This window comes from Anser brachyrhynchus (assembly GCF_964034855.1).
Source record: "Anser brachyrhynchus genome assembly, chromosome: 16".
In the NCBI taxonomy this organism is placed as follows: domain Eukaryota; kingdom Metazoa; phylum Chordata; class Aves; order Anseriformes; family Anatidae; genus Anser; species Anser brachyrhynchus.
In genome coordinates, this window is record NC_137734.1 from 402,694 (window position 1) to 425,344 (window position 22,651).

Below are 22,651 nucleotides of genomic sequence, written 5' to 3' on the forward strand. Positions count from 1 at the left end.
GCTGTAGCTGCTGTGCTCTTGTCTGGGTCCTGTGGAAGGGTCGGCAGGGGGCGGTGGGTGAGGAGGGCTCACTTTTGGTTGATGTCTTTCCTGAAGCCCCTGAGCCTACAGCTCAGCAGCTTTCCAAAGTCATGGCTGGAGTTACAGCCCATGATTTCTGTCCTGCTCTATCCTGAACAAGAGGTTCCCATCAGAGCAGGTTTTACCTCTTGTCCACAGTCTGCATTTGGTTCTACTTTTTACACCAAAAGCTACACTTTAATTTCACGGGAGCACTCTGGGCTGGCAGCCTGGCAGAGACACGGCCTTCGTGTACCCAGCTGCAGCAGAGGAACAGTGAGAGTGGTGACGCGGTGCCTGCTGCATTAGACCCCATACCCCCAGGGCTGACTATGAGGTTGGCTTTGGCATGTCCAGTTGTTCATGGTTTTCCCTCTTGCCTGGTCTCAGGTATGCTATCGACCGCAGCACAGACACAGAGAGGATCTTTGACATCGACGCCAACACAGGTGCCATTGTGACAGGAAAGGTCCTGGACCGGGAGACAGCAGGGTGGCACAACATCACTGTCCTCGCGATGGAAGCAGGTGAGATGGAGGAGCGCTGTGTGGAGCAGGCAGTCTGTGCTAGACTGTAGCGGGGGCAGCGGGAGAAATACAGGCATATTCACTGCAAAGGTGACCAAGGTGCAACAGTTAATTAACACTGAAATTAAATAAATAAATAAACGCAGCATTACTTAGTCTGACATCTCCCTAGACAACCTAAAAATACTCTTCCTGACTCAGTCATTAATAAGGGATCATGGTCGAATAGTGTCTTTGATGAACGCTAATCAAATTTGTGTTATCTATGCACCAGCTCTGGCAGTCATCCCGGTGCAGCTTGCTCCCTGCATTCACACCTGGTGAGCAGCTCAGGGGGCTCTTGAAGATCTGTGTTCATGTCACCAAATCCTCCCGGTCAGCTGCATGCTGTGGGTGGATGACCCCTCAGCTGGAGCCCTGCAAAACAGAGACTGCCAGCACTTACTGCTGCTGGGGGCTCAAGGTGGTGGCAGGCTGTACCTGCACGACAGGTATGTGGCTCTAGATGCCTCCCGTGCCCTTCCTTCTCGGCCCCAAGTCTTGCCAGACCTGCATTTGCACCCCTACTGGGGGCTAGAAGGCTGCAAACTGGGAAGAGCCCCCAGAGCTTTCCTGAACCTGCCTCTGATGCTCCCCTCCTGCATGCTCTGCTCTGCCCCATGAGAGGTGCTTTTAGTTGGTGAAATAAATAGTGTGGTGACAGGCAGAGCAGGAGCACCCGCCTCGTGGGAGAATGCAAGCGAGGTGGAGGGGGAGTGATGTGGCTCTGTGGAGGGAGCATAGGCGGGGGGATGCTGGGGAAGGGGCTGGGGGTGGCAGCAGCAGAGCTGCCTGCTGGGTTTGGCGCTGCCAGGTTGCTTGAGCCCCAGCCACAGCACTCAGCCTCACCCTGTGGTCTCCTGGACACGCGTCATGGCAGAGGATGAGGAAGCTCTCGTCCTCTTCTGAAATGAGCTCCTTTCTGGCCTTCCTGTGTGACAGTCGTCTCCTTCCCCCGTGGCTGTGCTACCCCAGGGCCGGTATTTGCAGTAACTGCCAAGTCTGTGCACACCCAGCTGAGGGAGCAGCTTAGGGGCTGTACAGGGTTTGTTGGTTGATCTTCCCTGTGTGACACTGGGGTGGCAGAGCCTGGCTTGGACGTTTCCAGCAGAAGTTCTGTTTGTCTTCTTTACTCCAGTAAAGAACAAACCTGGGTCCTGCTGCGCAAAGGAGCTTTGAATAAACTCCTCTGGAGGAATGAAAAGAAGATAATAGCAGCAAAGGGAAGGCTTTGATTCCCTGCTGGTGCTGTACTGCAGGTAGGAAGAGGGTGAGACTGCCCTGGGTATCCTGCTGACCTCTGTAATGTTTGCACAGTGCGAACATTGGCTCATGGGCTGCACAGGTTCCCCTGCGTGATGGTGGGTATTGCCCAGGGGCCCCAGAGATTGCTCATCTTCTGTGTTCTTCCTTTTTCTGATCCTTAAGATGGAGATGGGCTTCAATCCCAGGCACCATGCTAGGAAGCAGGAAAGCATTGCCATGTTCTTCAGTTTTCTTCATTTCTGATGCACATGTCACCAGGTCTGTCTGGGACCTGCTGTGCTCTGCCACCCCATGGCAGCTGATACCAGGGAGCTGCTTTGGCTGCGAAGCGCCTCCCCATTCCTGCGGATATTTGCCAAGACCTGCCTGTTAGACTCTGTGCGGGAGCTTTCCTAGGCTTCGCTTGGAGAGACCCCATGGGGTTCCTGGTTCGTTGCTCGTTTTTGAATAGGAAGATGCTATTCAGATTCAAGAAACTGCATCAGGGGTCTGAATGGGGGCCCAGAGGTTGGTTTCTGCAGGATCATTCTGGCTTCAGGAAGGCCAGCGCTGCACTGGCAGGGATCTGCACGCACGGGGCTGGGGCACTGTCATGCCCATGCTGCCCTAGGGAAGGAGGGGCAGTGCCCTTGGCCAGACCCCCGCTGCCCCAGGCTGGGACCTCTCTGGCTCTGCTGCCCCGCACTGAGGCGTTGTGCCTGCAGGCTGGGTGAGCCCCACACGCCCGGCTGTGGTGCCCTGCTGCGCACATGCTGCCTGCTGGCTGCGGGGCAGCCCCAGGGCTCTGCAGGGGAGGCTCTGCCAGCGCTGGCCAGGGAGGAGGGCTTGTGGTGCTGCCATGCAGCTCAGCATCCAGAGGAAATGTGAGGTGACAAGAATCAGAAGGAAAATATTTATACGCAGCATCTAAGATTTCAGAGCAAGTCAGTAAATGCTGCGGATACCCTCCGGCAGGAGAGCCTGTCAGGCTGCATTGCTTCAAAAGCCGGGGAGACTCTTCAGTGCTCTGACTTCTCCCATCAGCAGGCTCTGACTCATCTGTTTTAACTGCCCAGACATTCCTCCCAGTGACATTATCCTTAACGTTTTGTAATCATGAAATATTAATGACTGATATTGAATTTAGAGTACAATTTATGTCTGAATCCTCTGGCAGAAAGGGCAGTTGTAAAGGTAAGGCCTTCAAAGTGACAGAGGGGCTTGGAGTGGGGCCGAGCAGCAGCTGTCACGCTGTGCTTGGCGTGGCACTGGACTGGCAGCGGTGGTGTGAGTGCAGGGTGGCTGGGAGCCTCCGTGCTGGTGTCGGTGTGCCTGGTGCCTTCATCTCACAGGGCTTGCAGGGCTGCCCAGTCCTGCACTCACTGAGGTGCGGGTTGTCTGCCCTTGAGTCTGCCCACAGCCGCAGGATGGTATCAACTCCATCGGAGGCAAGTAGTAAAATATCCTTCCTCCTTCCCCAGTGAGATGCAAGCCTTGCAGAAACAATGGAGCGAGCCTCCCAGGTGTCTCACCGCCCTGGCTCTGGGTCTGCTCGGAGCTGGTGGGAAGCTGTTCCCGTGCGATTCCTGTGGCATGCCCTGGATCACGCCTCCCTGTCCACCGGCAGCACTGCCCTGTGAATGGTTTAATGAGCTGCAGCTGATGGAGAGCGTGCCAGCTGACAGCATATGCTCCTGCAGGCAGTCTGGCTGTTCAGCTCCATGCAAGCGCTGTCCCCACACCTCTGAAAGCCTGTCCTAGGACCAGGTGCTCCAGCGACTGTGTTTAGGGGTGCATGCCCCACCTGCAGAAAACTCAAGAGACTGTATTTGCACCTGAAGAGCAGTAAGAAAAGCAGCAGAAGGCTCCTGTGTCTGTGGCTGGGCTGTGTGCTGCTGGGGAGCCGGGGAGGGCAGGGCCCCTCCCAGAACAGGCGCTCCCCAGCAGGAGCTGCCTGTGCCAGCTGCTGATGAGCAGAGTATTTGGCCTTGCAACAGTGCAGCCAGCAGGAAACATGGGGACTGCTCAGTAAATCTGGACTGGGACCAGGCCAAGCTTTTCCAGACATAAATCTTCATCTCACTCACAAGCTGTTTACCTTCCTTGGGCTAATATTAGTGATTCTCTTCCTGTTTTCCTCTTTGCTCATGTAAAATGATGAGGCCTTGACTGCTGTGTCCACTGCTGGTAATTGAGATGATAAATCTTCCTGCTGGAGACCGGCTTTAATCAGAGCATTGTGTTTGGATGCGATTTAATGACTCTCATGCTGCTGAGTCCGGGCAGGACTCAGGAGAGGTGAGAGCCATTTATATGTTACTTGGCTGATCTGCTGCTTCCCCTTTTGCTTCCCTGCAGCTTGGCGCCACATTTTCAGCTCCAGCCTCTGATGTGTCCACCCGTGTCCGATGAGCTGTACCTCTGGCATGCCCCTGTTGTGTCTTTGCCATCGATGCTCTGCTTTTCAATCAGCAGCTGTGCTGACATCTACAAAACCACCCTGTGCCGTTGTGCGGGTGCTGGAAAGCAGAGTGGCCCATCTCAGTCTGCTAATCTGCATTTTGTTCTGCCAATTTGCTGAGATAGTGAGGATTAAAATTCCACCCCTGGCTCTTATGGCTTCCCTACTAATGTAAAAATTCTGAATTCAGTATTGTACCAATTTGGTCTTGACGCAGAAGAGGGTGGATTGTGCGCTGTGCCTAATGCCATGGCGGTGAGCTGTGTTTTCTGGGAGTGTTGCAGCCACAAGCGGCAAGACACAGTCTGCTGGGCTTTCCTCAAACTGCTTCAGGCCCCAGGAAAGCTGCAGAGCACCTTTCTGTGTGCAGTGTGGCTACACAGCTGAGTGTGCAGGTAGCAGTGCAAATGGTACAGCTGCTTCAGCAGTGCTTAGAGCTGGAGCTTCACAGCAGAGGTTTGGTTGTAAAAATGCAAAGTGCTTTAGTGTGACCTCGTATGAAGATCTAGAGAGGCAAGAGCTGGATCCCAGCACAGCTTAAGCAAGGCCTTCCTGCTTCCTGCTGCAGAGGGGATGTCTAAGCATCTCCACAGCCCCTTCCCATCACACTCAGCTTCAGCTGCAAAACTTCCAGCATTTGTTAAGAGCAGTTGCCTGGAGCTGCTCAGTGTCCCTCTGTCAGCCAGCTGTCCGGGACCTTCTGCACAGGGCAAATCCTTGGTGCTTTGCATCTCAGTGTTTTTAAGCCAGAAATAGTGTGCTGTTCAGGTTACTTTCAAGGTTAATTGTATTTAAAATAATAATAATAGTTGGAGGTGTAGCTGAGGATTCATCAAGAATGTGAGTCTCAGCCTCAGCATGGCTGTGTAGCAGGAACATCTTGGTGAGACCCAACCTGGGGAGCCCGGTCATGCACAGTGCTCCCCACCGGCACCACCTCAGTGTGGACTCAGGGCCCTACACGCTGCAGCGCATCTTGTGGCAGCAAGGAGAGCAGAGATGCTGCGGCGTAGGAGGGCTGTGGCAGACCTCTGTCCCTGGGCTCCAGCGAGTCTGCAGTGCTTCAGCCCATGTTGGCAAAGGCAGCTGCCAGTCATCAACCTGGCGCTCCCATTCTGCACTGCTGTTTCCAGCGTCTCCCCCTTGTTCTGTGTGTTTTCCATGTCTCTTTCCTCAGTCTTTTCAGATTAATAGTATTCCAACTCCTGGAGGAAATGCAGAAGAACGGCATGTTTAATTTTAATTTAGGAAACCGTTTAGGTAGCAGCCTAGTTTCCTCGCTGCTGTCAATCAGGTTTTCTCAAGGCTGACATCAATTAGTTTAAAAATATTGAATGTAATTTTGCCTGACACAACATATTGCAGCCACTGCAAAATATAATTTATTTTAGAAGAAGAAATAATTAAACTAATTTGCATGTCAGTCAGCTGAGCTGGAATACCAAGGAGAGACGCTGCAATGGAAAATGACTTTTTTCCTCCCCAGTCACACTCAGCCTGGCACAGCCTCCACAGCCAGCTGCTGCTTCCCAGAGCCCTTCGACAGCCCTGGTCCATGCCAGCGGCAGCGGCTGCCCCATCAGCTGCTCTGCCTGGCAGTGCTAAATGCGAACACGTGGAGGGGTGGGAGCGTTTCTGCGCATGCGGGATGCTTCACAGGGAGGAAGCACGTGTCAGAGCTTTTGGACTTGCAGATGTGACGTTTGCAGTACTGCTGGGTGCAATGTGCTTTTCATCACAAATGTACGTTCTTAGTCACACGTCTGACCATTGTAAATTCAGTTTATGCTTCACAAGTTACAGAAAACAGATTTCATAGATGTTTTGGAGATATTTTTATCCACTGTATCTAAATATTTTTCGTACATTCAGGTACTGACTCAAACTTACATTCAGGTACTGACTCAAAGGAAGAAGGACGTTTATAAAGAAAGCAGTTGAGGAGCTTTCACATAGATCATGATGCAACTGAAATAAAAAGGAGCAGACATATCGCAGGAAGGATTGCCAATGATGCCGTGGTCACGCTTCTAAACTCGATGTTCTTGGAGATGTCAAACTTTAATGCTGTCACAGTGTGAGCCTCAGGCTTCAACAATAGTGGAAGGGGCTGCAAGAGGCCGTTTTTATGACGGGGCATGTTCAGAAGGGACGACTGCTTTGGGCTGTGCTCAGGGAGCGGGCTGAGCTTTGTCTCTGTCAGGGGGCTGGCCCCAGTCCAGCACCCGCTGTGAAGCGCTGCCCGCTGCTGTGCGGGGCTGGGGAGAAGAGGGCAGATTTAGGGCTCTGTCTGATTCTCAGAACAGCCTTGCACTGATTGCATCCCTCTTGGTGAGGCTGAAACAGCACCTGGAAGGGGAGCTGCTGTGCTCAGGCTCATCCCTGTGTGTCAGCGCCCACCCAGGACGTGGCCCCACATGCCCTGTGTCAAAGGGGCTCAGGGGCATTCAGCGGCCCTAGGATCAGTTCCTGCACTGGGGATGCCACAGTTGGGAAGTGGAAGGGGGGCCACAGGCTGCCTCCTGCTGCCATCTTCCTCCTTTCTCTTTCTGCCTCCTTTCCTCTTTTTCTTGGCAGTGCCAGGTTGCTTCAGCACCAAGGGGCAAGGAAGGTTTTCCATCTTCCAGTAGGGTGAGCAAGCCGTGGAGGGGGTGATAAGATGTTGTCACCCTGCATATTGCAGGAATTGAACCCTTTTTCCTCCTGCTCCTCTCCAGTCCCAGTGGGCACCAGGCTCTGCCCTCCATTGCCCCCAGACTCTCCACTCCCTTCCTACCCTGCTGCCTCCCATTGCCTTTCTTCCTGAAAGCAATTGCAGTTTATTTCACTGCACCAACACACTTTTTAAAATAACACATCGTTCCAGGCTTTTAGTCACGACTTCTGCCTCCCTCCCCCGAAGCAACCATCTAATCACCAGAGCAGCTGGTCTGGGTGAGAGGGAGTGATAATGCGAGAACAGGGTGAAGGCAGCTCTGGGAGGGGGAACACATTCCTGGCTAATTATGGAGCAGCACTAGATCTCCTCTCCCCTGGGTCCTCCCCCACCTAATACACTGGGGACAGCATTAATTTTGTAGACAAACAGCAGAGCTCCTGTCCGAGTGGGGAGAGAGGCATCGGGTCTGTCGGAGTTACCACCTCTGGGGAAAACAAAGGAGACGGAGGGATTTTTCATTTCTGGAAACACATGAGGAGCTCCAGAAAATATTAGGCCCTCCAGAGTGATTTGCGGTGTTACAGAGAGGGCTCAGCACACCTCTGGGGCACAAACCGCGGGGCGGAGCGGCACTGCAGCAAGAGGAGCTGTGAGCGCAGCTCCCTGCCCTGCATGCCTCAGAGCAGCAGCATCAACAGGACTGGCCCCTGCCCCGGGGGCTTGCTCTGGGCTGCTCAGCTTCTCCATGGGCAGAAGGGGCTAGCAGTGGTTCCTTGGGAGTCCTGGACACGAAGCCCAGCAACTGGGCTTACTGACTGGGAAATGCAGGTGGTGAGGTTGAGCAATGCTCTACAGGATCAGCCTGATCTACAGGATCAGTCACTAAACCCTCTGTGCTGGCAGCAGCTGCAGAGGCCACCACGGCCTCCGGACAGGCAAAACCCACAGAGGGCCTGTTCCCTGCTATCAGCAGATGGCACTTCCCTCTGAAGCTTTGCTTCTCTTTTGTTTCAGATAATCATTCACAGGTGTCAAGGGCCTCTCTGCGCATCCGCATCCTGGATGTGAATGACAACCCACCTGAACTCGCCACCCCCTATGAAGCTGCTGTGTGTGAGGATGCCAAGCCAGGCCAGGTATCGGGCACCCCCCAGGTCTCCTTCAGCGCCCGCGGTGGTCCCATGGCACCAGCAGTGCTCTGGACCAGCGCCAGCCTGCCCCGCCTTCACCTCTGCCAGTCCCTGTGCTGCTGCTGCCATGCTGGGAACCGCTTTGCTGGTGTCCTGTCACTAAGCTGGCCCGCAGGGGCAGAGGCTTGTCCCTGGCTGCGGCAGGAGCCGATGATGCTCCGCTGGTTTGGGCCCTGTGAGCCAGGCCCCAGGGAGGGGCTGCAGCGGTGCTTCCAATTCTCATCTCTGCTCTCTCCCCACAGTTGATCCAGACTATTAGTGTTGTGGACCGCGATGAGCCTCAGGGTGGCCATCGTTTCTACTTCACGCTGCCACCTGAAGCCACCAACAACCACCACTTTTCTCTGCTGGATATTAAGGGTAAGCGCCTGCTGGGCTGGCTGTGTGGAGGGGACGGGGCCGTGCAGTACAGTGGCTCGCAGCCCTGTGCCTTTGCCTGTCCAGGGGTCACCGTCTGGCTGTGCTGATGGAGCTCAGGAGCCTTCGTGCACCCTGGCAGCTCCTTGCCCGCCTGTAGCTGTGGGACTGGCCAGCTGGCTATTTGGGTTTCCTCAAGAAGGTTCCACCAGCTTTCTCCTCTGCTGCAGGCAGCTCTGCTGCTCCTAGCTCACTGTCTGGGTAGCCTTCAATATTTTCAGGGCTCTCGGTCCCTTCCTTGATGTGCAATCTCTAACTTGCCCGCAGGCAAGGAGATGATGTGGATTTACAGGTGAACACACTCTGTTTTGAGCACTGTGATTTATCCTTCTCCGACGCATGGCCCTGAGCATGGGTTGTCACTGGGCTGCTGTGCAGGCGGGCAGCCCCGTGCCCCCGGACGGGAGCAGCCCATGGGTCCTGGAGGCAGCGGGGCTGAGCAGTAGCTGGCCCTTGGCTGTTGTGGACTAGCCGAGATATAACCAGCAGAGCCAGATTCCCGTTAGGTGGCCTGGGGGTGAAGCTGCACCAGATTTCCCAAGGCTCGTCCTGCCCCTTGGGCCCGTCTGAGAGCCCTGGGTGCACCGGGGCTCTGTGAACTTCTGGGCTGAGCTGGCTCCCCAGTACGTCTCCCCAGCCTGCGGCTGTAACCGACGGGCTGCTTTGAGGGGCTGGTTGGCTGGGCCCTGGCCATTTGTACAGCTTCGAGGGCCACGAGGTCAGGCTGTGTTTGTATGATGGCTGTCCAGAAAAGTATTTATCAGGCTGCTTCCTATTTTTAACTGGTGTCTGATGAATCTAAGTGCTGATTGCACTGGTAAAAGCAGCAGAGACCATTGCAGTTATTAGAGTTTTCTTTAGCCAGATGTGCGTGTATTTGTCAAAGGGGCCAGCCCAGATGGAAGCCAGCGGACTACATTACAGTCCATTGAAATGCTTTCTCCTTGTTCAGTATTGATCAGCATTGTTAGGGTAGTTCAAACTGAACTTGCCGCAAAAAAACTTCAAATGTAATTGTAGAAGTACTGACATCGCTTTGTGTCCTAAAAAGGGCAGCTGTCCCTGATCCAAGCCCCTACCCCCGATCCCCCCCCCCCCACCCCCTCATGGGGCAGCTGTTCACAAGACCTTTGTTTCTTATCACGTACGTAAGCTTTAATCCTCTGCAAGATTTTGCCCCCACACCCGGCGATTAACTTCTTTTGCTGTCTCTGAAGGACCTCAGGAAAACATGTGAGAGCACTCTCAGTTACACCCTGGTGCCCGTCCCTGCCCACACCCTGCCAAAAGCTGGGGCCGCAGTGCCTCGGAGCAGGCTCTCCGCTGCAGCTGGGCAGGGACCTGCAGCGACTGCTGCTCCTGCCCAGGACAGGGGCCTGGCCGAGGGGCTGGAGGCTGCTCAGAAGCTCTGGGGTTGCCCCTGCTCCTGCAGGAGGGGCTCATTGGGAGGGGGCAGGATGCAGGCGCTCACTCGCTGTCTCCTCCAGAGCTGCTGCTCTCTTGAGTAGGATGAGGCGCGCTCATCACACAGGGTAATCCTCTGTGCTAAATGATCCCACAAACCTTGCATGTGGTGCAACACTGCATAAAATGAGTAAAAGCTGGCATCACCTCCTGCCTTCTGCTCTTGGTAAAACAAATGCTGTTGCTGCAGGGTTATTCCCAGGGTGTTTGGAGACCCTCCCAATTGCCAAGCAATGCTCTCTTCCACAGCGAGAGGCGGTGGCTGCCTGTGCAGATGGAGACGCTCCTCACTTCGGCTGTGTGCTTGCTTTAGTGTCATCTCCCTTCCTTTAATTTCTCCCTGCCTCAACTTTTCCAGTCCATTGAGTGTCCTGATTGTGCTCACCTTCGCCCCTTGCCCTCTTTGATTCCCTTGCTGCATCCTCCTTTGTTTGCCCCCCCACCCCTTGCCTCCCTCTTGTGCATTCACCCCTCTTCCACTCATCTCTCCTCCTCCATGTAAATATCAGTGGTGACAAACTGCTACCACCAGCCCATCTGTTTCTTTGTACAAATTTGTAGCCAGTTTTGAAACGTGATTTATAAATATTGCTTTTGCAGCCAAGGAGTGACACTGATGGATGTCAGCACAGATGGATTCACTGAGCTCTTGCTTAAATCCTTCTCTTTTTTGCTTTGCACCTACTTCCCTCAGCTTCTGCAAGGCAGCAGAAAGCCATCTCAGGAGGGTAACTTGTCCTCAGGGACCAGCATCCTCTCGGGACCGCTCTCGTTACAGTCCATCAGGCAGGGCATGAGCCCAGGCAGAGGAATCCTCCCGCTCCAGGCTCCAGGCACCGCGCCGGCCCACGGCGTGGAGGGGCTCCCTCGGGAGGGCCGCGGTGCTGCTGGCTGTGCTCCCGGCTCAGGCAGGCACCTCGCTAACAACCCTTGCAGGAGACCGGGAAAGCAGGAGTGAGATGGTGGATGGTGAGCGGCCCTATTGTGCGTGTGGGGCCAGGGCCAGCCAGGGCAGGAGAGGACACTGTTCATTGTCTAGGCTCTCCTGGGGCTCCTTGTGGGCAGCGCAGATGAAGCCTATGAGGACTTCAGGGAAAGCCCGGGGTGATGGGGCAGCCTGTCTAGCTGATGAAAAGCTCGTAGAGCACTTGCTAGCAAATAGGTGTATGGTAGCAGTCGCAGAGCACGTCTGCTGCAGCCTGATGCTGCCACAGTTCAGCCACGATACAGCTGCTGACCTGACCCATGCTGGGTCTGGCCCCACTGCAGCTGAAGCTGCCCAGAGTGGGGCTGGCCCTTCAAAAGTACCTGCAGTTAACACCTGCAGCCCTGCTCATCAGCTCCCAGCAGCATGCAGAGCTGCCTTGGCTGCCAGGAGCTGCCTTGGCACCAGGTCAGAGATAGAGGAGCAAAAGGTCACCCTGCAGGATGCTTTGCATTAGCTGAATTATAGCTGAGGCAGTTTGCAGGAGTCAGGCTTTTAGAAACAGTGCTATTTCCTACTGGCATTTTTCTTGGTCTGTCCGAGGGAGTGCTCAAGCACTTGCTAATTCATCAGACATGAAATAAAAAGTCATTTGTGATAACAGTGGACCCAGTCCAGAAGGAAGATGCCCAGCTAATGAAGTGCCCAAAGGAGAAGATAGCACTGGAAAAGCTGACCTCACCCACGGCCAACTGGTGCCTTTCCAAAGGCATTCACCATCCTGTGACTCCTAACTTGCCTTTTGCTGAGTCTTTCTGGCCTGAGAAAATTGATTAGAGAAGGATCAAAGGCAATTAAAGCCTGAAATCATGTTCTCCAAGAAACGCTAATTGTGTTGGAAGGGATGGTAGAAAGCATCTAAGCCCAACAACCTGGAAGGGGTGGTAGATAATATGGAGCGCCACATGGAGCTACTGACTCCAGAGCTCAAGGGCTAGGCAAACAGATGTCTGAACTCTCTGCAGGTCTCATTAAGAGCATGTAATGGGTGATAGAAGATCTGAAAAGTGTTTCAGTCTCAAGCAAAATGTTAGGATTTGAGGATTGCCTCAGGATAGACAAAGCCTCCTCCAGCCCTGCAGGGATGCTGCTCCCAGCACCAGTAGCACAGATGCTGATCTGATGCAGGGTGAAAAAGGGCACCAAATCTGTCTGGGCTGAGCCAAGGGCAAGTGAGCAGCAGTGGTGCCAAGGCCTGGCACCCAAAGAACTTGGGAGAAGAAACTCGCAAAAGGGAAAAAACATTCTTCTCATAGCAGCTGCAACTGCCCAGGGCTGAAGGAAGGAGATCTTTGAGGAGACCTTCAGGTCAGCAGCGTGGCTGCAGGTGGGGCAGTAGCCATCTGCACTCGGAGCTGGCGGGCGCTGGGGCTGCGGAGCAGAGGCAGAGAAGGGGAAGGCGGATGCTCAGTGGGGCCCGGACATGTGAGAGGGCAGAGGTGTCGGAATCCAGGCTGGAGGTAGGTTGCTGTCTTCTGCTGTCTTGGTGCTGATCGAGACTGAGTTACGAGAAGTATTTATGAGCTCTCTTTCTGAAGCTGCCAAGAGCCTCTTTGGAGAGGGAGTCTGAGAGAATTGTTTTATTATTCCTAGTGATGTTATGTATCCAACGGAGTATATTGTATTCCTAAACTTTGCTCTCTCAGCGGTATTGATTGATCCCTGCACACTCGACTCCCATTGCTTTCTGCCTTTAGTGAGTCGCTCCTCAAGCAGATAGAGGTGCTGCTGCACGAGGTAGTATGATGTGGTACAGGATAAAACCACCGTGTGTTCGTGGAGAGGGTGGCACGGGAAATCTGCCAAGGAATATAAGATGTCAGCTGGTGTAGCAAGATGGCGAGGATAGCAACTGGTTTGGCTTGGGGCCTCAGAGCAAACCTAGCACAGCCTTTGGAGCGGTGTGACCATGTCACAAAGTACAACCTCACTGGATCAGGCAGCAGAACTCGGGTGTGGAGGAGGTCCCAACTCATTTGTGCAGGAAAGTTGTGAATTGACATCTGCTGAAATTTCAGTACCACCTTATGGGAAGTACTGCTCCCCAACCTCATGACCCCAGAACTGGATTTAGCAGAAAGCTGCTACGTAGGAAGAGATAAGAGAGGCTGCAGGGCCAGGGCCTGTCGGGCTTCACTCTGCAACCACTCAGGCTGTGCTGGTGCAAACAAAAGGATGCCGAGACACAGGTCCTGGCAGCAACTGTCTCGGGTCAGCTGCATGTGAAGACACAGCAGTACCAAGAGAAAATACATTGTTACGTAAGAGGTTGCTTTGGATATGTTTTCCAGGGCATGTTTTTCCCCGATCTAGGCAAAATTTACCTCACTTCTGTAGTCAAATAAACTGCATCGCAGGGCAGCAGCGCTGCCTTTCTGGCGTGTCTTGTTCTTCGGTCTGTGGCTGGAAGGGGAACGCAAGAAGCTCGTAATGGGTGCGAACTCCCAACAGGGACAGCAGGTCCCAGGGCACCAGGGAGAGAGGGGCACAGTGGGTTGGCAGCAGCCAGGAGGGAGGCTAGAGTTGGCTCTGAGCCCAGGGGCCACCGCTGGGGCCTGAGGTTGGGGTCTGGCTGTCCAGCCTTGGTAAGCTCTGCCTTTGGTGTGAATGTGAAATTTCTTCCTCCTGTAGCATGTGGTCATGTCACCCTGTTTGAGAGAGAAAACGTAGTTTTATGATGACTGAAATAGTTTTGCACTTGTGATTTTTGTCTCTCTCCCATGTATGAAGTTTTGGGTTGCACAGCTAGACCTCAGCCTCTTCCTGAGCTGAGGTTTCTCAGAGCAGAGCTGTCTGTCGTGCTGCTTTATTCTGACTGTGGGTTCAGCATTGAAACTATTTCTCCTTTCTGTACTGGGAAGTAGGGGGCTCAGTGGTGCAGCGAGTGGTCGGAGCATTTGAATCAAGCTGAGGTTAGCAGCTGCCCTTCTGCAACTTGCACATGTATTTCCCCTTGATTTGTAGAGACCATTTCTAAAAATACAGCATGCTGTGCAACATTGCAGGCCCTCCTGAGCAGGAGCCAAGCTGGCTGTAACCTGAAGGGGACTTCACAGTCCTCTGCTGTTTGCCACGAGGTGAGGAGCTGGCACTACGAGCACATTCACACAGCGCTCAAGGGAGCACCAGTGGGTGCCTGCGTGGGTGGGAGACCACGTGGGGATCTGGCCGCAGTCTTGGGCTGGTTACTTGGCTCCTAATGGCACCAGCGAAACCAACCTTCCCGGGTTGAGGGCCGGATCCTCGCTCGCTCCGTCTGTCCTGCCTTTGTCTCTCTACTGGATCCAGATGCCCAAGGCTCGTTTAGCTGGGCTAGACAGGAGTTAGTCCCAGCCTCTTGCTGTGATAGCATCGTTAATGTTATTTATATCTCCCAGCTATACTGCAGCAAGCTGAGGGAGTGGCACCAAATGAGATCTTCTTACCTTTGTGCAAATGATTAGCATAACAATTCATTTTTCCCTAGCTTATCCTTGGTAGGGAACAGGAAGACTTTCTCCTGCTCTCCCTGGCAGCTCTGCCAGGTCACCTCTGTGCTGGGGCCACGTGTGCAGCTCCCAGAGTTGTGGCCCTGGTGGCAATGTCCTGCAGCCCAGGCCGGGGCTGAAGTCCCAGCCTCATGTCCAGGGAACCCAGGCAGCACATGGGGCATAGGCAGCCTCTGCTCCCCGTGTGAGTAATCCTCTCCACCGGCTGGCGATGCTGCAGCACTTGGATCCTGTCTGATTTAGGAAGCATGGGCCAGTGCTGGGTACTGCAGCCTTGCAGGCACAGTGCTGACACTGCATGCGTTATTGCCTTATTGCTGTCTCCTGGTCCGTGCGCTGAGGTTGTTGCCTGCCTGAAGTGTGCTGTTGCGAGCAGGGATGAATGAAGTTACCTAGGAAATTCTCTTGAAGGATAAAAGGTGCTACATCCAAAGGAAGAGTTTTTCTAGTGAAACCTGCAGCACAGTTCTGTGTGCAGGGAGAAGATTTGGTTTTGAATACTGGACTTGTGGCATTCAGTGCAGCCCTGAATGTTGGCTGGTGTGGTCTTCTGCCTGGTGTTCACGCCTTTGCTGAGTCAGAAGGTGAGCTCTTCAAGGCAGACCCTGCGCTCTCACATGAGCTCACAGAGAGATGATGTTTTCCTATCTCCTTTATGCTACAATCCCAACTCTCCCTAGCTAAGGTGCAAAAGGCTCTGCTCTTTGCAGCAACACAGCCATATTCTGGAACATGGAAAACTCTGGAGGACTGAGTACAGAGGCTTAGGGATGGGAGCAGCAGCCTGGTATGCAGCACTGGCAGCTGAGCCCTCCACGCTCTGCTCTGCCCCAGCTCAGCACGGTGCCGCTGCGACCTGCCCGCATCCTGCCCACCGGTGCCTCTGCCCCAGCCGGGTGGGCACCTGCTCTGTGCTTGGCTCCCATCCTGCCCCTGCCGTGCCCCGGTGCTCTCGTGCAGCGCCCGATCCATATGGCAATTTCCGTGGTGGCAGGCGGCCCAAGAGCCAAGATTAAAATAGATATCTTTTCCAATTGAATTGCTGATTGATACAGAAAGGGGCCAGTCCAGCATAAATCAGGAGCAATGAGGAGAGAGTCTGTAGACAGCAGCACCTTGCTGTGTCCAGGCCAATCTATGCTTTATTAGATAAAGACTGCAGACAGTCAGCAGCAACTTCTGACATCTGGCCACAACTGTTCAGCTGCTATTCAGTCCTTTTCCTTCCACCCTGCTCTGCTGCTGGCTGGCAGCAAGTGGCACGCATGAGCAGGGTCCGGAGCTGATGTTCAGTCCCTTTTCTTAGCCTCCATGCTCCAGGTTGTGTGCAGTTGCTGCTCAAGCTCATCTCTGACCCTGGGGCACTGGCAGGTCCCATGAAGCGGCTGTGTTAGTGGTACTGAAACTTGAGCCAGCTAAGCCCTTGAAGCAGCAGGATTTGAGCAAACGGGGACAGCCAGCTGAGTTGGCAGGCTTGAAGAAGCTCAGCCTGCCTTTTTGGAAGTCTTACAAAGGACCCTGGGGGTGTTGGGCTCTGATTGAGGCAGGACCCTTTACCCGTGGCTCTCAGGTTTGGGGGCAATAACCACTCCTGCAGGCTCAGCACCCTCTGCAGAGCCCCATCCGCTCCAGACTGAGTGGGCCAGGTTGGGTCAGGATGGGTCTCCAAGTCAGTGACTGACTCTTACCCTGATTCCTGTTCTCTGTCGCTCTCAGAGCATTTTCTGAAAGGTTCTTCCCCTCTGTCATGCGCTTTTGCTCCTGTGTCAGGTTTGCTAAGCCCCAGCAGTGCTGGTGGTGGGATGGGCTGCCCTGTGCCAGCACAGGGCACCTGCTGGAGCCGGGCCGGATGCTCCTGGGCACCAGGGCTGCCAGGGGACCGTGGCGCAGGGGAGCCAGAGCTGGCTCTGCTCCTGTCGGGGGACAGTGGGAGGCCAGGGCACACCGTTCCCTGCTCGGCTGAGCTGTTGGTGGCTGGAGCTGGCATCCGTACAACCGATGTGTGTGTGGTAGCAGCCCACCAGCACCCTGAGGGTTTGTCCCGTGTACAGAGGAGCTCATGCTGGTCCTGCTGCTCTGTGATGGGAGTGACTTTGCTGTTGGTTTGCTTCTTTCCTGCAGACAATACGGCTGCGGTGCACACGCAGAGAGTGGGCTTCAATCGCCAAGAGCAGGATGTGTACTTGCTGCCCATTTTGGTGGTGGACAGCGGCCCCCCACCCCTCAGCAGCACGGGAACCCTGACCATCCGCATCTGTGGCTGTGACAGCAACGGGGCCATCCAGTCCTGCAATAGCACAGCCTACGCCATGTCAGCTACGCTGAGCCCAGGCGCCCTCATCGCACTGCTGGTGTGTGTCCTTATCCTGATCGGTGAGTGCCGCCCGGCTCCTGCTGCCCCCGGCCGCCCTGCCTGCAACCCTGCACGAACCCGGCCCCGTTGCCCCCTGACTCCTTGTCGCTGGCTCACTGCAGAATGGAGTGCAGGGGGCAGGGCTGTTGTGGGGACTCCAGCTTTGTCCCTGCTCCCCACGCGGCGCTCTGGGATGCAGCCGAAGCACAGCTGCCCTTGCGATGGGTGGGTGGGTGCCAAGAGCCAGGGTGCCATATGCAGGCTGCCAAGCTGTGCTGGCAGCAGGCATCTGGCTGCAAAAGGGGCATATGTGTGTCCCAGCACAGAGGCCAAGGGTGGTGGGCATGGGACATACAGTCACGCTTGTAACACAGAGATGGCAGGGTCAGAGTTGGAGCAGGCAGGCAGGATAGAGATGGGGTGCACGCAAACCAGAGCGTTGCCCAGGACAGGATAGCATGCTGCTATCGGCACTAGCACAAGCTTATGCTGGCGCGACAGGACGTGGCATGAAGGAGCAGAGAAATTGTGGGCTTGTTTGCACATGGGAAGTGAATGGGGCTCATGGGGAGGGGGTGGTGGTGTGCTGTGGTGTCCTCAGGTTTAGCACTGTGCAGTTGGACACTGCTGCTGAAAGCCCTTCAGCATCAATGCTGGCTTGCAGCTGGCTCCTGAGGGCTGTCAGGCCTCCAGTGGATGTCAGTGCCTTGCTCAGTGAAGTCTCCTCTCCTTGGCATGTCTCTGCTCCCCATCTCCTGCTGTGTCTCCATTTAGAAAACCCTTTCCCATAGGGTGTACTTTACACTGGTTTCATTTTCAAACGCAGCACAAACAAATTTCTGCCTAATTGCCCAAATGAATAAAGTGCACATCGGTGCTCTAAAGGTGATGGGATGAATGGATGATGATCCAGGACACATCTGTGGCTCGTGGCTCAGGCTCTGTGCCATCTGCTCCACAATCACCCTCCCAACATTTGGCTGCTGCCATGGTTCACGCATCCCCTTTCCTATTCATCTTCAGCAGAAGCAATCCGTTTGTCTGTCTAGCCGTGCATTCAGCCATCTGTCCCACCTGTCACAGTGGTTGTGCTGCATGGAAAAGGAAGCTCCTGTTCTGCTCTGGAGCCCAGGCCAGTCTCTCTCCCAGCCAGTGCCACAGCACGGCTGCTACTTAATGAGCTTGGCTGCTGGGAGCTGGATGGCAGCTGGGGTCCGGGCTGCCGGGGCGCCCTGTGACACAGGGGCTTCACCGTTGTGCCCAGGCACCGTGTGAGACCGCTGCATGTGCTCTGACTGTCTCTTCTTTCTCCAGTGCTGGTCCTTCTGATTCTCACGCTGAAGCGACACCACAAGAGCCACCTGACATCCGAGGATGACGAGGACATGAGGGACAATGTCATCAAGTACAATGACGAAGGGGGTGGCGAGCAGGACACAGAGGCCTACGACATGTCTGCCCTGCGCAGCCTCTATGACTTCAGTGAGATCAAAGGCGGTGACGGGGGCGGGGGGCTAGGAGAGGGGGGCCCGAGCGGAAACCCAGCCTCCGAGCGCCATGCCCTCCCACAGTGGGTGCAGAGCCCGGACCTGGACTTCTCCGTGTTCAGAGACTACATCTGCAGGAAGGTGGAGCAGGCGGATGAGGACCTCTCTGTGCCGCCCTACGACTCGTTCCAGACCTATGCCTTTGAGGGCTCGGACTCCCCTGTGCCCTCCCTGAGCTCCATCAACACCTGGTCCAGCAGCTCGGAGCAGGACTTCTCCTACCTGGGGGGCTGGGGGCCGCGTTTCCGGCAGCTGGCAGCGCTCTACGCGGGGCGCCGTGGCGAGGAGGACAGCGAGGAGTCCTAGCCGTGCCAGCCAAAGCCCACGAGGCTCCGGGCGTTTCCAGGGCCAGGGCTCTGGCCATGGCAGGGTCCACGCGCAGGGTGCAGTGGGTGCTGGTAGTGGCTGCCGGGGGGGCTGTGCTGTGGGGGTGGGCCTGAGCTGGGTGTTCCCCACAGCTGCCTCCTGGTCAGGGCTGTGTTGCACCCACACGGCCAGGCTGGCGTGCCCATGGGAGCTGCTGGGGCCATCGTAATCTCCTTAATGCCGATGTCTGTTAGAGCACTGTGCATTAATTTAAGAAAGAGAAGAATCTAATTCAAGAGAGATTGGAGGGGTTTCTCTCCCACAAATTATCATTTAAATAGATCTGTTCAGTGAGCCCAGTTCAGGATAGGAAGAGCAAACCGGGAGCCTTTTGTTGTCTAAATTGTTTTTGTCACTTGAGTCAGAGCATTTGAAGTGCTTTGATTTCTTTAAGAACTTTCCTTGCAGAGGGAAATAAGCTTTAAACTTCTGTTTTGCTTTTTCTGCTTACATTTGCTTACTTTTTGGAGTCCTCCTTCCTTCTGCACATGGGCACCCAGGCAGTGCCCGGGCTGCTGACGCGGAGCCAGGCCACGCACACTGCCACGCTGGGGATGCTCACGCTGGCTGCGGCTCCATGGTCACACCCTGAACAGAGTGACTGCTGCACAGGAGTTCACTTCAAAACACACTTCCTGCTAAGCTGCAATTGCTGTGCATCTCAGCTCTTACACCTTTCCTGTAGTTAAAATGCTGGTGACTCGAAGGGGCTTCCTCTTGCGCACCCTGCGCACTGGGCGCTGTCTGTGGCATCCTGGTGTGCTCCAAGGCCCCGGTGATGGACGGAGTCATCCTGCCTGCTGCTGAGGTGTGGTGGCAGCTCTGTGACACCTCGGTGCACCCGGGTGTCCCTGCCCTGGCACCCTGCAAGAAACCTGCAAAACACCCGTGGGTGGCACAGCTTCCTTTGCATGAGACCTCTGGTTTTAACAGGTGGGTCAGGAGGCAGCAGGTGGGATTTGACTTTGTTCCTCGGGCTTCCTACTTACTAAAGGAAAGTGCTTCTTGGCCCTGCTGGTATTGCAGCTCCTTATCTGTTCCCGTTTAAAACAATCAGTGATGTATTTGATAGGTAACTGATAAGGTTCCCCAAGGCCTGACACATCCTGGGCTTGTCACTGGGTTTGTCCTTTTAGTTCAGCCACAGTGTTTGCTATCCTTGGAGAAGGCTTAAATGTAAATGTACATGCGTGTTCATTTTATGCTGTTTTGCTTCCCGGCTGCTGGTGTTGGCCCTTTGGCCACAGCGTGAGTCCTGATGGTGGAGAGAGGCAGGATGCATCTTTGCCATGGCTCCTGCCCCTGGCTGCTCCTCCCCGCTGCCACCATGCTTGGCTTTCTGCTGGGACCAGGAGCTGCTCATTTCTCAGGGTCTCTCTGGTCCCTGCCAAGGAGGCTGCAGGCACCCACGCCCTGGTGTGCCACTGGTTCACTGTGATGATGCTGGAGAGGCAGCAGGGCCAATGGGAGGTGATGCCCTGAATCCCAGAGCAGGAGAAAAGAAAGCCCTCTCTTCCTCAGGAATGTGTACGTGTTTTCCCTCTGGGCTGAAGTGTTGGAGTCCCTCTGGAGTCGGCCTTTCCTCTAGCAAGAGTGTTGTGCAATAGTAGGGCTCTGTCCGTAGGAGATGGGGTCTGACAGGGTACGTGTTTAGCCACCCTCCCACTGGGTTTCCCCCTCCCCGACCAGCCAGTCCTCCCCACTGCGCATGCACGCACGCTTGCGTTTTAATTTCCATCCCCCATGTAAATACGGGAGGAGCACGGTGCCCAGCGAGCTGGCTGCTCCGTGGGCACTGCCCTGCACTCCCTGCCCTCCCACACCCACAGGAGGAGCTGGCAGCTGCCACAGTCTTCTCTATTCAAACAAAATTAGGAGGTTGATTTCTTCACCCTTGTTATTTTTTTCAAGGTCTCTCAAGGACCTGGAAATAAATGATTTCCTTGTCATCTAGCCTGAGTCTTATTTACCTTGTCGTGTTTTGTTTCATAATGCTGCGCTTCTAACGTGGTCCCATGAATGCATGCCCAGAGGGCAGGGGGCCGGCACAGCTTGGGCGGGCACGTTCCCTGCTGGGGCCAGCAGCTGAGCCAGGCAGGGTTCCCAGGGCAGGGTGCTGCTTCTCTGGCTCCTTCCCATTTTTCATTGAAATGCTCATCAGAAAAAGCATCTTCATGAGCAATGTCAGGTTGTTTTTCTGGCTGAATTTGAAGGAAATGATGAAAAAACAATATGCACTTGGCTTCCTCCATCTCTTCAGAAAAAGAAAGCTGGGTTGTGTTGTGAGCAGCTAGTTGAGGTGCTCAGTGTGTGCTCCAGGCAGCCCGCGGTGCCCGCCTGCTGCTCTGCTCCCCCTGGGAGCCACGCAACACTGGGTTCTGGAGTCTGCAAGGCCACAGCTGGGCACAGGCTTCTTAGCGCCATCCCTGAAGCAAACTGCATGCTAAATGACAAAAAAAAGTCTGATAATGCATCCTCATCATCATCCTTTCTTAGCCAATAGAGTCCTTTAATGTTCTTTAAAACGTGAATCTTTAGTGTTGTTTTCCTGAAGTCACAGACAGCCTCGTAGGTGTCCAGCTCCTCACTGACAAGCATGGATCCTGATCATGTTCTTCCCAGCTTCGGTACCATTGGACATTGATAACAGGTTTTGTTGCCATGACCCATTTTCATATCAGTAATGGCATGTATTAGTGCAGTGTTCAGTTATCAGCTGCAGAAAAAAAAATAATTTAAACCCAGTTTTAATACTGAAATGATGTAAATAAATGACACTCCACCCTGGCCACAGATAAATCAATTGCTGGTGGTTTTCTTGATGGCAAGGGACTGGGAAATGAGCAACATGTTAACGGCACACAAGCATGAATTTCCCTGTTCAGGAAGCCTCGTCAGGGTGCACAGCTGTGGCTGCTGCGGCACCCGGTGGCAGCGGGATGCTGCCCAGGGCTGGGTGTAGCACGCAGCAGCTGGCCAGCACTGGGAGAGGGGGACATGTGCTCAGCTCTGTGGTGGCACCAATGTAGGTCAGCAGATAACACAGGCAGAATTTAACCTCCTCAATAAAGTGACAGTCATTTAAATAGCATCTTGCAGTCCTCGCTCAGAAACAGGCTTATTGATCCCTGAGGTCTTTAAGCACTTCCATATCCGTCACCATCCCCACGCCTCCACTCCCATCCTGCTCCCTTGGTTATTCAATTAATGGTATGGAAAAAGCATCTGGTGACCTTTGATGACAGCAGTTAGTGGGATGCTGTAACAGAAGGAAGGAGTCTTGAGGCCAGAGGGGTTTCCAGACACGTGAGGTGTGCTGCCAGACCTCAGTGTACACACCGTTTTTCTTTTCACAGTTGCAGTGAGTGATTCTGTAGCTGTAAACCTTGAGGAGGCCTTTTTACAAGCATTATTGTTAATTGCCTACACACAGCAAGTGTGTCAGCACTGCACTCACAGCTGTATGCTTTGACAGTTTGGACGCATCGGCCAACTGCTGTTTGCAGAGAGCTATTGACAGTTGCTGTGTGTTTGCACCCTGGATTTTCAGTCCAGGTCCCCAGCAGCAGGAGCTCTCACATTCCAGCTGCAGCAAGCACAGAGATGTGCTCTCTCTGAATCCTGCTGTCCAACTCCAGGCACCTAGGCAAGCAGTCTAGCTATCATAGGACTTTCTGGGGATCAGGTGGGCTTGGTTGTCCTAGGAGATCCTGCTGGCAGAGGAAAGAGCCTGAAGTTAGTGTACTCCTGACAAAGGAGGTAATAAGTGCCTAGTATTAGTGTGATGAGTCTGGGCCGTGTAGAAGGATTTGTGTCTTGATATTGTGGAGGAATGGAGAGAGCTCAAAGC

At 54.4% G+C, this 22,651-nt stretch overlaps 1 protein-coding gene across 7 annotated transcripts in view; it reads left to right on the forward strand.

Moving 5' to 3' along the window:
• Positions 1 to 21,604, forward strand: part of CDH22 (cadherin 22) — an 80,901-nt gene extending 59,297 nt beyond the window's left edge. For all 7 annotated transcript variants that reach the window (XM_080558497.1, XM_080558498.1, XM_080558501.1 and 4 more), the window contains 5 exons: positions 451 to 587; positions 8,006 to 8,127; positions 8,424 to 8,541; positions 16,657 to 16,908; positions 18,203 to 21,604. In XM_080558497.1, coding sequence (XP_080414623.1) covers positions 451 to 587; positions 8,006 to 8,127; positions 8,424 to 8,541; positions 16,657 to 16,908; positions 18,203 to 18,741 — 1,168 coding nt within the window. In that variant the 3' untranslated portion in view covers positions 18,742 to 21,604. The remainder of the gene's footprint in view (positions 1 to 450; positions 588 to 8,005; positions 8,128 to 8,423; positions 8,542 to 16,656; positions 16,909 to 18,202) is intronic.
• Positions 21,605 to 22,651: the final 1,047 nt, after the last annotated feature.